This window comes from Leptosomus discolor, chromosome Z, assembly GCF_034619465.1.
Source record: "Leptosomus discolor isolate bLepDis1 chromosome Z, bLepDis1.hap2, whole genome shotgun sequence".
NCBI lineage: Eukaryota > Metazoa > Chordata > Aves > Leptosomiformes > Leptosomidae > Leptosomus > Leptosomus discolor.
In genome coordinates, this window is record NC_141419.1 from 57494846 (window position 1) to 57510581 (window position 15736).

Below are 15736 nucleotides of genomic sequence, written 5' to 3' on the forward strand. Positions count from 1 at the left end.
GATAAGGCCATTTTGGTGTCCCCTTTTGTGATGATGGTGCTCCTCTGCCCAGATTTCAGCCATTTCATTCATTAGAACATGAACTGAGTGATTGCGCTGGGCATGTCTCAATTACAGTTAATTTTACCTGAAGGTAAGAAAACTGGTGAGTCAAGTCCTAGAAATGACCTAGAAAAAAGTAACCCAGAAGGAAAAGAAAATAACCAGGTGTACATGACTCCAAATAGCTACAACGCTGTTTTGGAGGATAGTGTGCCAGTCCTGTCAGTGTATCTAGACAGGGGTAGACATTGTCTACAGCTGTCCTCATCCCAAAGATACAATCATTCCTAGGATTTGTGAGGTCATGGGGTCTTTTTTGAAGTAGAATTATGTAGCAGGCAATCAATATAGTAAGACAATCAATATAGGTTCCTATTCCATTGCTTTTTGACAAGATAGGTCTTGGCTAGTGGACCCAGATAGGTTGGTTAAAAATTACAGGTAGCCTTTTGCTGTAGCCCCTGATGTGTGAGTCACTGGCCTGAAGGCAGGTTTGCAACAAACAAGTGAGATGGGAGTGTTTTGCACTGAAATATGTCTTAGTAAAAAGCCGTTACTCAAAACTATATGGCAATTTATGGGCCCTGGGGAAAAGAAAACCCAAAAGCCAACCTCTCGATCTGGGACACCTTTTCAAGGTTATACAAGTTGCTAGTGGTTAGCAAATATGACGGGGACTAGTAGCAAATTCTTTAAGTAGAGCCTATAGTTGCAGGAGTATACTGTGCAGTTAGAAACAGTTAAGGGGAAAGATAACCAGATGGCTGACAACTTATCTAAGGGCGATCCTGAAGGAAGAGATGCAGAGTTATCAATGGGAGTTAAATATTTGACAGTGTCAAGGACGGACTACATACTGTACAGGCACTGCAAGTACACTACAAGGCACTGTGTATGGTTTTTCACTACCCCTTAATCCTGACCTGCAGTACTCACAGTCTTCTGTCCTTTGCCTCTCTTCAGGAAAGATGGCCAGCTGTGCCACACACCATGTACCAGTATTCATGATATTATGCTGTAGGTATTACAGTAGAAAACACTCATTCACATCCAGCAGGTACATATAAAATGTTCCAAATGGCCCTAGAGATACTTCGGATAGTATGCTGGGCCCTGAGCATACACAGGAATATCTCAGGTGCGATACCACTTAGGCTTTTCTCATGTTGACCTTTTAATGGCAAACAGTGGATATTTCCTGACAGAAGTTTAGAGCCCAACACTTCTAGAGAAACTGGAAGGCTTTTAGTAGTCATTCCTGCTTCCCAGCAACATCTTTTAAATGAGCAGTTTGTCTTGTGCTAAGCAAGTTTTTCTCTCTTCTTTTTTTTTTTAATTAAAAGCTTATTTTGCATTTAAGCTTGCCCTAAAAAGCATTACTTAAAAAGATCTGTCTAAGAAATAATTTAGCATTTTTGCCACAAGGCACCTGCAAGCTTCAGATAAATGAACCTGGAAGAGAAATGAAAGAGCTTTAGATTTGCCAAAAATGTACGCTGTCATAAAAAAGAAAGGAATGCAGGGCTTCATTGGCATTGTGTATAAATGTAAAATGGTTCATTTTGCATGGAGGAGAGCGGAAGGTGAGAGAAAGAAAGGATGGGATTGTAATAAGCAGATATTTTTTGCTGTCACTGTGGTTTGGGGTTTTTTTGGAAGGGAAAGGGAAAAAAAAGCCCTAAGCTGTATGTCCGTGTCAAACTATATGAGCCTGACACTTAAGCTGTAAATTATAAGTTTATAAGTTATTTCCAATGTTACTGATTTTTAGTCTAGTGCTTTACAAACTTTATTGCTTATTTTGTTAACTAGGGAGAAGTGTTGCCCGCTTCCAGTTCAATGCATTTTTTTCCTTTCTCTCCCTCTTCCTCCCTCTCTTTCCCTCTCTCTCTCCTTTTCTTTGTTATACCAAAATAAAAAAGCAATTACACTTCAGCCACTTACAACTGAAAATACAAACAGGGCACAGTTAATTTTGCTGCCCATAGATCTTACATTATACTTCTGTGTTGAACACAAAATAAAAATAACCCAAACATGTATATGTGTGTGTGTGTGTCTGTGGATGCATGTACTGAAAGAAAGACCTGTGTATAGCTATGTTGGTAGATAAAGATCTAAAAATACAATGGATAGAGAGAGAGCTTGGATTCCCACTCAAAAAAGGTAAATGAGCCCTTGTTTCAAGAAGAAGATGCACAAAGATGATATATTATGCAAGACTGAGAAACAAGATTTCATGAGGGGAGGAGGCAGGCCCTGGCAGGAAGGATAACAGATCCAGCACTGGACGTCTCTCAGGTCTGATAGCCAGATAGGGGAGCAGCACTAATTCTGCAGCCTTTTTAGTCTGTTCTGTCACAGAAGGGGCACTGCTGGGTCAGTCAGCTCACTAGTAATTGTGTTTTACAGACTTCTAAAGCAATTGGCTCAGTCAGTCCCAATTCAATAAAAGTGGAGAGCGAGAGTGAGAGCACTTTTGTTCTATTTTTTACTTGAAATTATTTCATTCAGCAGTCTGTCTTTTTTATTACCAGGATTTGACATTAGCACTCCAAGCTATATTAGCATCCATTTCAGCAGTTCAGTAATGGTATTAAAAAAACACTTAACTTCAACGGTGAATGGTTGTATGACAGTACCATAAAAATCCACATTAAAAAAAAAAAGTATGTATTTGTCCCTGCAAATTATTTTTCACTTGTTTAACCACTTCAAAACTACACTCTCTTGACTCATGTTTGCAAGAGCTCTAGCAGCAGGGAAAGCTTGTAAAGGAGCTGAGAAGCAACTGCAGCAACAATGGCATAAAGGGGAAAATGAAGACATTTAAAGAAGAAGAAAAATGTAGTAGGAACATGCAAGCACACATACATGCACAAGAAAGACCTCTCATTTTGGGTGGGTGCCTGTCATTCATCAACTGAAGTAAGATTTTAAACTCAAATCACTCAAGGTAAAATCTTTGGCATCTTCCACGTTTCTGGGATTTACTTTTGAACATAGCACTCTCCAAACTTGGGACAGCAGCCTAACTACCTTGGCACTGTAGCACATTCATAAATGACTGCATTAGGTTCTAAATTTTGATTAAACATTCTGTAATTAATCAATGGTAGACATGAAGCACTTGGCAAGGTGCAGAGCTGCAAAATGTTTAAGACATAAAACATTACAAAGTAATTAGAATGTGCTCCTTCAAGAGAAGGATTGCCTTCAATAAAGAGGTAAATGATAGCATCATGTTTATTGTGGACGTAGGCAGCCAGTGCAATATGATAAACTGCAGGAGATACACATATCAGTAATCATCCACATTATTAGTGTCATTAATCATAATTCTAAAAATATGACAGCCGCAGCCAACTTTTTGACCAATTTTGCCTCTGCCTGTTGGCCGTTATAACTTCACTAATAGACTGCAGAGCTCCTGTGCGTGGCAGTTTGCATTGAGAATGGAAGGTTAATTATATTTGAGCTGCTGATTCCTTCTCTCCTCGGAAAAGACTGAGCACTTTGACAATCCCAGGAGCTCACTGCTGTTAAACCAGTAAAAGTACTTTATTGAAATTTTCTTTGTTGGTCAGGAATGAGTAGATGTTTCAAATGAGATATAAGCGCCAGGCTGGGACGGCCGCTAATGTTTCTTCCAAAATAATCCTTGGACAGCAAGCTGAACTCATACTTCCTTTAGATATCTTTGCACAGTCTCTTGTGGATGGGTAAAAAGTTGAGAATTTAATAACTGCTGACAACAGTATGTATGGAAGAATCTCAGAGGATTGAAATTACTGAGGAGTTGGGGCATCAGTTAAGGGAGGTTATAGGATAAGCAGCTATCAGTTGACCTGAAAGAGGTACTTATTTAGTAATGTAAAATTACTAATAGAGGAACCCTGTTGAAGTGCCACATCATATTTGGCTTTATAGTTCGTCTGGTATTGTATAAAAAACCCCAGCATTTTTAGACAAACAAAGCAGTGGGAATGAGAATTACCGTTGTGTTGTGACCAAAAGAAATGGTTTACATATTTGCTGTGGAACCTGAAATGGTACAAAACTATTCCTGGATCTGAGGGTTTATTTTGAATTTGAATGTATTACACGATCAGTAAAGAGTCTATGAACTTTCTAAGAAAATATGTTGCTGTGCGTTAATATCTGGAGGAAAAGAATTGGTTTCAAAGCAGAATTGGGGAAGCTAGCTATTCTGACTGAGTTTTATCTTTCTTGAATTTACTGAAACTTGAAACTCAATAAAATTCCTAAGTGGGATGCTGAACTGAAGGGACTGTTTGCATAAAACTTGCAAAATTATCACATTTTATGTGGTTGTTGTAATAGTAAAATAAAATGAAGGATGAGAAGTTCTAATTACAACACTTGGATCATGTAATATTTAGGTGATTTAGGTTTGAAAAGAAATGTTAGTTCATGCAGTTTGGCAACAGATTCTACCTGGATGTTGCCTCAGTACTTCTTAAGGGGAAATACACCTTGTATGAAGGACCAGCAAAATACTTCAACATGCAGGAAATGAGGACCTAATGCATCACTGCTGTGCAGCACCCTGTGTGAATCACCTGCACAGGGATGAACTTTTCTTTAGAGCATGTGTAGATTGTAGAAACAGCTTATGGCGGTTGCACTGATTGTCAATGGTGCTGAGCACCCATAATTCCCATCGAAGGACTGTGTCGTACATATGATGACCTTCTTGAGCGTGTAACGTTGCTAGACTGAGTTCACTTAGGAGATATTCCGTCAGAGAAATCTTCTTATTCTAAACTTTCTCAACCAGTCCGGATATTAGACAAGAGTGCTGGCTATTTTGTAATGAGTCTGTTTTGTTTCCAGGCAGCTAGTAAAGTGAGAGGTTGAAGTGTTGCAACAAAATTTTGATCGTTTCTGAGTAACTTTGGCAAGTACGCCAGTGGTTGTGCTTTTTGTTTGTAATAGCTTTTGATCTTTAATGGACAACAATAGTAATATATTAAGAGTGCGACATGACCTCGATGCTTCTGAGCACACACAGCTGTTGTGAAAGTGTAATTCTGTTCACACCATAAGGACCGTCTCACTAAACACCTCAACAGGTATGTACTGAATTATTGGGCCTTTCAAGAATCCTGAGCCTGTCAAATTTTACATTAAAAATTATTTGGTAGCAAACATTGCCATCAGATATCAGTTCCACCTCTAACCTGGGTATTTGCTCACACAGTCGGCTATCCTGCCTCCCCAAATGCCATCTTGGCATTAACATTTTTTATGCATTCCATGGCAATGACAAATTGTTTTCTGACTCTTAACTGTGGATTAAGTATGCAAAAGGCATGTTTGCCACTGCCAACAAACCAATAATTCTCACTAACATCTTCAGAGTTACAACATTTATAAAGTTGCAAAGTGGAGTAAACAAACCATCTGTTTGGCTTTACCATATATGTCATGCTCTCTTATTAGCATATTACGATTCATTTAGTAAACAAATCTGGTGATTTCGTTCATGTCAAAGTTAGAGGGAGCTTGAAGATGATTAACATTCCTGGGACAGGCACATTAATACATTGCTTCCTCTGCAAAGTTAAATGGCTTCTCAAGAGAATCACCCCTTGTTGACAAGATGAGACTGTCAATTTTGTTTGCCTGCCACATTAGGGGCCGTAAGGGGATGGGAAGCTCTGAGAAAGAGGAGCAGTGTAGGCAGCATAATTCACTGCGAATTGAAAAAAGAAGTCTAATTCTGATAAATGGTCGACCCCAATACATCCTACCTGTTATTACAACAGACGTGCCGTATCTGTGCAGTAAATTAGTTAAACCCCTAAAGAGTTTGATGGGAGCTTATCTTCAAGTGAATAATTTGAGTGTAGAGGGAGCTGTCTTCGTGACCAGTGTGAGTGATTTGTTTCATATTGAAAGGGATTGAAATGACTGGGCTCCACATCTTTAATTTGCAAGAACTTGCTTGTCCTTTATTTCCTGCATTTAATAAGCACTGTTTTTTTACTTTTTTTGATAGGTGCTGAACTGTATTTTACCTTTTGGATTTTCTTCCTATGAAAGGTTAATATTTTTCAGATTCTATGCAATTTAAAGCCTCAAGAACTGATGTTATTACCCAAACCGTTCATGTAGAAATGCCATGGTTTCATTGGTTAGCATAGTATTTTGTCTTCACTCATTGTTTCCAAAGTCTAGCCCCTATCCCTACTTTTCCCATTACATGTAGAGGCAAACTAAACATGATGAAATACATGGAAATGCTAGTGCACAGACTGAAACCTTGGCATTGTTCAGATAAATGTGAATTTTATAATTTAGGTCAGATCAGGATTTCAAACCTTTATTATCTTTGCTTAGATTTATGGATTATTTTTTTTCTCTTTAATTGAAAAAAAAAAAAAACCAACAACCAAACAAAAACAAACAACAAACCTGTATCAAAGACTGCTGAGAGAGTGGCAAAATTAGAACAGTAATTGAGAAAATAATTTTTTTAACAGTTTCCATTACTAATTAAATTCCAGGAACTGTTTATTGTTGAGTCTCTTAAGTGAGGGAAATGATTACTGCTTCCTTCTTGAAGAAATATCAGAATTAAGGCCATAACTTTTCTCATAAATATGTACACTGTTATATTTAGCCAAAGTCTTACTTTCTGGTTCTTTGATTTTAGCTGCATGAAACTCAGCACTTTCAGTCTGCAGAGATTCTGAGAAAGCATAAAATTCTGGGTTTACTTTCTGTTATGTTCACATATTCTGAGCCGTTCTATGAGTTTCAGGCTTAAATAAGCAGGAAAGGAACATGAAATTGAGGTAAGACCACAATACTTTGCCATATTAGCAAATTGTGGTAGCATTTAAAATGATGTGAAATTTTTAAACAAAACCATAAGTCTTAATTGGTAGCCTTTGAGGTGAAGAAAAACAAAGAGAACTTTGCTTTAACATTTCATTGTAGGTAAAAACATAGGCTGAATACTGAGCTGAAGATAGGTATGGAAAATGTCTCATGGGAGGAATACTGAACGTTTCATTGTTTATGATATTTTAAACTAGATTGACAGAGCTTAGTTTTAAATACTAAGGAAGAGGATAGCTTGTATGCGGCCTGTACAACCTGAGCAGTTACTTCCATATCCCACTTTCATAAGAGGTCTGCCAATCTGTGTGTAAACCACCAGACAAATGTGTCCTGGCCTTTGATTTTGTAATAGAACCTTCAAGATTGTGTGGTTTCAGGTTTTGTAACCGAGTATTAGCTCCTGTCTTATTTAGAAAAAAAAAAAAAATTCCACTGTTACTGGGAAAGAACAGAATTTAAAAGAAAATAATCTAATGTTGTCTTTTAATGCCTTAAGTCTCCAAATATAATTTTATTGTGTTACTTAATGCTGGGATCACTTATTGTATCTTAAAGCAAAGCTTCACAAAGACTGATGGCCGCTTGCTGTGACCTCCTGTCTGTGATTTCTTTGCAGTATTAGAATTGTAGGGCTGGGTGGTATTGCTTTGGCAAATCGTATGTTTGCCAGAAAATACATTTTCAGAACATTTGAAGTAGAAGAGATTGGGATATTGTTTTATTTGGAAACATAGGAAGAAACACTATGGTGGGATACAACTGGAAATGATGAAATTACTCACTTCAGAATTTTAATGAACAATACACTGCACTTTGATGTTTAAGTGGGATTTTCATCAGGGAACTTCATCACTTACACTCAGCCACGGAGGAGCAAGGGGTCAATAGCTAGGACGTTTAACTGGGACATTGTTTGGCTTGGCCCTTCTGTCTGACTGCATCAGGGACTGGAAAATGGGTTTCCTTAGTCCCTAATTGACTGCCCTAACAATTATGCTGATGTTTTCATTCTCACTCTCTTTTTCTCTCATCCCCTTAATATTTAAGTGTAATCATATTTTACTCTTGCCAAAAAATTAAGAAAATAATGCTTTGTGTTTCATTTTCAACAACCTGCCCTTCCCTGAACTGTGAACAGCACATTCAACCCGGTTTTTCATGCAGTTGGTTTTGTGCTCTATATAATACTTGAATTTAAATAAAGACTACCCTTTATCATCCAAATTCTCTAACTAACTGCTATGTCCATCAGAGATGAGGTTTGTCCCAGTGCAGATAGGACCGCAGCCATGGGTGCATCCAAAGTTGGCCTTGAGTCATGCATGGAATTCATGCCAGTTTCTATGCCAGGGTGAATTCTGCTCTCTGATAAATTCCTCCTTACTCACTTCAAAAAGAAATAAAAAGACTGACTAAATAAAAATAAACTCAAATAAAGAAGCCATTACATTTTTCTTTCCAACAAATGGATAGTAAATTAACAAAATCAGATTCATTGACAAGTGTTGAAACTGCTGAAGAGAGCCCAGCCTGGATTTATGAGCTGTGTAAATGGCATGTACATTTAATTGACCATATTTCCTAGGCTTATAATCCCCTTTCTTCTGTTGACGCATAGTGGATCTCTCAATAGAGGAGCATGTTAGTAGTAGGTGGGGTGGAACTGACAATGAATTCTAATTATGGAAGAAGACTTCCATGAACTTAACAAGGGAAATAAAATGCTACTACCAGTGGAATCATGCCCACAGTCAGAGAGCTGCTGTAGTTGCTGTAGCGCTCTCCATTATGCTGCTACTGAAACTGCTGTCTGCAAGGGCAGTGGTGAATTGGGAGGTGAGATACTCTTGCCAGTTTACCACAACCATAGATTTCATGTGTATCACCATTATCATTATCATCCTTACAGCAGCACTGATCCATTCTTAAGATCATTGAATTCAGAAGGCTGAATTCACTCTGGCGAGGACTTCCCACACACTTTTGCCCACCGTATGTCTAATTCATGCACAGTAACTTGAAAGAAGACATGTTAATTATGTGGAAAAATCAGGCATTCTGGACCTCACAAAATAAAGCAGTTGCTAAAACTTACTTTCTGCAACAAGTTACATCTCAAAACATCTTGGAAAAATACTCTTCTCTTTTTTAAGGATACATGGCATGTAGTACAGAGCTAAACAGATGTTTGGACGTTCTTTGGCACGTAGTATTTTAAATTCTCAAAACTAACATCCTTCACCATCCCTTGTTGCCTAGGATGGGATAGATCTGGTAACTGGAGCTGAGTGAGATATGCCTTTAGTTAAACTCTTTTGACCTCATATTACTGCCTGGAAGACTTCATTCACCAGTTGTCTTTATGCAACATTTCCATTGTCAGGGTCACATGTCATTTTGTAGTTGATGTACAAATAAGCAGTCTAAGAAGACAGAGTCATTCAAAGGGTTTTGTTAGGTCAAATATTTTATGTTTTCTATACATATATATGCCTCTGCCGTTCATTTAGCTTCTTCAGGTTTTTTTTTTCCCTGCAGATACAGTAGCAACTGCGGTGTAAAGGACACCGGAGGTGGCCTTAAATCAGCTAGCTCAGGTATGAGGAACAATGGAGCCGTGACAGGCTGAAGCTCAGCTGTTTTTGATGTATCTTGCTTTGTGAATTTCCACCTGCTTGATGGCAGTGTTCCTGCACTGGCATAAATCGCTGTGCCCAAGCAATACCTCAACTTACTCAGGGAACATTGTTTATGCGTACCTGGGAGCAGTATTCAGAGGAGGAAGGGGTAACAGCATTGTAAATCACGTCAGGGAAGAGAACAGCTGAAGCAAGAAACTGCTGGTGCTATAGGAAGGAGCTGAGTATTGACTGAGGGCTCATAGAGGAACTGGTAGGATTTGGGAGTGACAAAGCAGGAGAGAAAGTGTTGGATTAGTATGGAATATTTCAATTTTGTATGGAGAGGGGGATATGGGAACTACCGTACTGCTTCTTTTTCTAGTCTGCCTTTATCCATCCTCTTCCTTCCTAATTCCATTTTTTCACTTATGGATCCATTATTTGTAGCCATCCTTACATACACAGGCATGTTCCTTCTACACAGAACTCTCTTGTCATCTCTTCCCAAAGAAACCTTGGGAATGCTGCTGTCACCCCTGCAAAGTGCCTTCTTTATGCAGGGCACTGTTTAAGCAGCACCCTGCATGGAGTACTCAGTTTTCACCTCAGGATGCAATGCTGTAAGCAGATGGGAGAGGGGTGCAGGGTCAGGCTCTAGACACACTGTAGATTTGTGCATCTATCAAAACATACTTTTCCTTCCCTCCTATCCCAATGATCGTTCAGCTACTGGAAATGTGTGTTGCTAATACCTTCAGCACACAGTATTCTTAATTCTGACAAGGTTTTAGCCTCTGTGACTTTGGTTTTGTCATCAGATTTCAAAACTTCAGTCTCCAAAATAAATGGACTTTTTCTCACAACTCGTTCCTCTCATCCTCCGAGAATGTTTTTGCGTCTGATATTGAGGGAGAGTATTAAACACAAGTGAAATAGATTAAGAAATGAATGTAAAAGAATCAATTCTTTTGAACTGTGGTTGCATAATGGAAATCGACTGCTATGAATGAACCTATGTTCAGAAGTTATGAACAGCAGAGCTAATGCACTGCCATGAGTTCATCTTTATTATTGCATTACACCTGAATCAATTGATAAAGTAGCTTTTTTTTAAAGCTAGGAATGGCACTTAATTGAATAAAAGTCAATGTAATTATATTAGGAGAATCCAACAGTACTGCTGACAGCGGAAAAGGGACACTACTGAGCAGAGTGCCAGAACTGGCCCGCACATTTCTGCACATCGTTTGCCTGACAGATATTATGGGCTGGTACATACTTTAACTAGATTACTGATTGCCGCTGCTGTAAGTGAGAATTGAATAAGGGAGGCATCTCTTATCGGTGAATCAGCAGGGTTTGCATCCTTACACTGGTCTTTCTCAGAATGGCCTCTGTCCATCTGGGGCTTAGTGGCCCCTCTTTAACGTGGTAATATATTCTTATCTCTTCATTCAGTGAATGCTGAAGTTATTTTCACTGCTGGCTGCTGTTTTTCTCAGCAGCAAACCAAGGAAATAGTAAGTGCAAATGCGTGGAAACAACGGTTACAGTTACCCTGACGACTTCCTACACTGCAGCAAATTCCCGTACCAGGGGACTGGGGCGGGCGGGGGGAAGAGGCAGAGAAATCATAAGAAGTAAATGCATGAGCACTTTATGACTAGTTTGCAGTTAGCGTTATGATGATAAGCACAAATGTGCTTTTATGGTCATGTAATAATGCTGTCAATGTGGACAGGACTTCACAGTAAGCGTTTCCTGTATTGCACTTACCAACTTTACATGAAGTTGTATGCCATCTGACACCAGGAAAGCAAGGGACTGTCAGGACTACTGTTTATCATTCATGTATGTGCACACTGCATGCATCTGTTCAGAACTCATTTGTGGATGATAATGGGGATGCTGCAAATATGATTTGATTAATTTGCTTCATGTTTTTCATATTGTGTGGTTGAGTCAGTATCCATCAGGACAATGGTCTAAGTGAGATTACAGCTGACAAAAAACAGCTTCACAGTCAAGACTTTTCTTAAAGTCTGTATTTTATTGGTTTCAGATATTATTTTCTTTTGTCTTTTTTTTAAAAAAAAAACCCAGATATGTCTGGATTGGAATGTGAATTTGTTCTCTCTCTCTCTCTCTCCTCCCCCTCCCCTTTTCTTTCTCTTTTCTCCTCTCTTCTCTCTCTCTCTCTCTTTTGTGATCTCAATTTAGCAAAAGATTAGAAAGCTGATCTTATCACAAGGTAAGCTCAGCCTTCCTAAGTGCAGTGTGGGGATATGCATAATTACACTTCTGCGCCTCAAAAAAGTAATGGTGCTGTACTTGCTTGTCTGAAAAGAGTATTTCCCATGTGGGAGAAAAACAAGGAATACTCTCCACTTTTTTCCACCCTTGCCCATACCTCTCAACTGTCTCTCATAAGGAGAGAAATTTTCCATTCTAGACCCTCCACTTACTGGAATAATTGCATCCCAAGCAGACACAATTCAATTAAACTGCAGTTCAGTATCAGTTTTATGTCAGAGAACAGTTACCTGCATTTGCAGGTGAGTGGGATGGATCACTTCTATTGCTGTTTTCTCTATTTATTCCCATAAGTTGTGTGCAAGAGATAGATGAATCACAAAGTAAGTGATAGAAAATTGCAGAAATTAATTTAATCTTCCTACATTTGCATTTTCCTTATTTATGTGCATTGTATTGCTGTGCTGTGTTTGGTACTTCAGCTAGTTGAGAGGTATGTTTCAAAGGGTTTCTTAAAACAAAAGCTTCCAATAAGAAAATACTGCTCATAGCTATTGTCCCCCTTCCCCCTTTTTTGTTACTGTAGGACCTGAACGTCTGTAAAATATTTGATCATTGTTATGTCTTCACATGCCAATTTTATACCTAGTGCTTTTTTGCTAATTAAAGTATTCCTATGTTAAAACTCTCTTTCTCTCTCTGCCACTTCCCCCACCTCCCCTCTTTCTTTTCCCTCCTACATTTGGGCTCTGATCTGCAATTTATAACGGCAGACAGACTGGTGAGTCTGCATGTTGTAAATTGCAGGTTTGGGTCCTTAGCTTGCAAAGAATGTTACGCAGTAGAACTTCGCTAATTCTTTTTTTACTGACTTGAAAATCCAGTCACCCTCCAAACAAACTGAATAAATATTTGTTTCCTCAGCAATGGTGCACATTCTGAATACTGAACCCCGAAGTTTTCTAATACTGAAAACTTTATACTGATTTCTTATTATTAAGCACTTGGACAAAATGAGCATGTTCTGTGGTCAGAGGTCTTTGATGTCTGTCATGTTTGTTGGTTGCATTGTTAATTCAGAAAATGCAGTTTTTCAGAGAGGATTTCCTGACACTGCTGCAAATCAGTGAGGTTCTACTGCAATGGATGAATAAAGCCAATGTCAAAAGTGGAGAGTAGAATGCAGTTTTTAAAATAATGGGCTGTTTTACACAGTTACTAACCCAAAGGCTTACATTGTTTGCGAATTTCTGGAGAAAACACTTGAGAATATTTTAACTTGCAATTTTTGGTATTTGGTCCACTGACATCAGTGACAGCTTTTCCAGTGTCTCTTGAGCACTCACAGTGACTTCAGCACCTACCTAAACCAAAGCCCATGCTTAAGTGTTTTGATTGATTTGGGGCAAAATTCTCATTGCCATTAGTAGCAGTCTTTTTACTGGAAATTACACTGCTTGGGTCAGTCAGCACTGCATCAGGCACAGTACTGGGAAGAGTACAGGGAGGAGTGATAGTGCCCTCCCAGAACGAGGTGACTTTGGCTAAGATTTTTAGAAACTTACATGTAGATTTCAGAGACTTGTCCTCCTAAACCCTTCAAGTCTACTCTGTCTTGGTTTGGCTCAAATTCTGAATCCCTTTATACCACAATTAAATTATCAGAATCAGGACCTCTGACTATGTATCATTCAGTTACCTTTATTTTTTTGTCCTCCTGTATTTTACTTACATAGTTATGTCAGTGCTATATATATATAAAAATATATATATTTATATGTATGTATGCATAAATATATAAATATATGGATCTAGAGATAGACATAGATACGTACACGGATATTCCGTATATTAATAATATTTTCTCTTGAAGCAAGGCTTTTAGGAAGGCCAGCAGGGATTCAGGAACCAAGAAGAGCATTTTGCATTTTCTGCTAGTGCAATTTATTGTTTTGTAAATATCAAATAAAAGTAGTCTAGCTGCTGCTAGGGACTAATGTCGAGGAGCAGTAGCTGAAAAGAAAAACAATACGGGGGAGGGTTAATTTGCTTGTTTTGTTTTGTCTTTATATGCAATTTGTTTGCTTATAACAAGACAGAATTTTCCAAGAAACATGGATAGGGGATATTTTTATGATAAATTATTGATAAATCAGATTTTTGATTTGGTGCTTGATGACTGTATGTTTAATCAAAAATACTGTACATTTTTTCCTTTTCTCCCTTCCCTCTTCCTTTCCCAGACACAGTGCTAACATAAACCTACACCGTAAACTGTTGACCAAAGAACTGGATGACATGGGCCTGGACACCTCACAGCCTTCTCTTAGTAAGGACCTCCGCGATGAATTTTTGGTGAAGATATATGGCGCTCAGCATCAGATGGGGCTCGATATAAGGGAAGACACCTCCTCACCTGCTGGTACTGAGGATTCCCATATGAATGGGTACAGCAGGGGCATGTCGGAAGACTATATGGTCCTAGATTTGAGCACCACCTCCAGCATCCAGTCCAGCAGCAGTATCCATTCCTCAAGAGAATCTGATGCAGGAAGCGATGAGGGCATTCTCCTCGACGACGTCGATGGGGCAAGTGACAGTGGGGAATCTGCACACAAAGCAGATGCCCCTGCCTTAGCTGTAGGTATGGGCACTGATGTCCCAGGATCCCTCATGTTCAACAGTGTTTCGGTGAGCAACGGTGGGATAATGTGTAACATTTGCCACAAAATGTACAGCAACAAGGGAACGCTCAGAGTGCACTATAAAACAGTGCACTTGCGAGAAATGCACAAATGCAAAGTCCCTGGGTGCAACATGATGTTCTCATCTGTCCGTAGCCGAAACCGGCACAGTCAGAACCCCAATCTGCATAAAAACATTCCCTTCACTTCAGTAGATTAGTTCAAGGATGGACACAGCATAATGCCAGCTCTCAGAGAGGGCCCATCACGTCTGAACTGCCATATACAGTCTCCCTTTATATATATATATATATATATATATATATATAAAATATACATATATATATAATCTTTTTCTTTTCTTTTTTAACAAAAGAAAGAAACACCAGGTGCTTTTTCCCCTTTGTTGGTTGTTGGTTTATTTTTTTTTCCTTTTTTTTGGGATAGAAACAAAAGGGTGGGATCTTTAATTTGGGGGAGGACATACCCTTCATGAAAAAAAGCAAACAAAAACAAAAACCAAACCCACAGAAAACTTGCAGTTGTCCCTAGTTCTGTTAGAATGCTCTTGGTCATCTCCAAAGAGACAATTTGTTCTACCCATGATTTTTGCCTGAAAAAAAAAAGAACAAAAAACAACAAAAAAATTGCAAACAAACAAAAAGAGAAAAAAAAATCTACTTAGTTGTCTTTGTGTCTTCTAAGCATTGGGGATAACGTTCTACTAAGCATGGCTGTTACACTTGTATATATATATGGAGCCTTGACAGGCCTATGATGTAAAACAATTGTATTGATGGTGGTTTAACTCTTTTTTTTTTTGCTTAATTTTTACAGTTACATTCAGCTGTTAGATAAGCAGGAAAAATAGTTTGCCAGCTAGTTCTACTCATTTATGTTAGCTTTAATGCACATTTTTAAAAGAACCACGGTCTTGTTTTAACTACCTGCTAGATATAAGTAATACAGAGGTGCTGGCATGCTTTACAGTACCTGATCTGATACAGTTTTTTTGTCTTGTACTATTACATAAATCCAGTCATGCACTTTTTCGTACACTACAAGGGGATGTGTAATAATATCCATGCTTTTTTTTTTTCTTAAACTATTGCCATATTTTCAGTAAGTGTCTTTAAAAAAATACACTTAGATAAAAGTGGTCTGGTCAGTATGAGGGCATGAATGCCAAACAAAGAGTATTAGTGTTTAGTATTAATACAAAAGTGCCAACTTTGCACACATTTTGAAAAAAGAAAATGTAGT

General features: G+C 38.4%; 1 protein-coding gene across 1 annotated transcript in view; it reads left to right on the forward strand.

Moving 5' to 3' along the window:
• Positions 1 to 14693, forward strand: part of BNC2 (basonuclin zinc finger protein 2) — a 235956-nt gene extending 221263 nt beyond the window's left edge. The window contains exon 5 of the mRNA XM_086479791.1: positions 14033 to 14693. Within this exon, the coding sequence (XP_086335917.1) occupies positions 14033 to 14693 (661 nt within the window). The remainder of the gene's footprint in view (positions 1 to 14032) is intronic.
• Positions 14694 to 15736: the final 1043 nt, after the last annotated feature.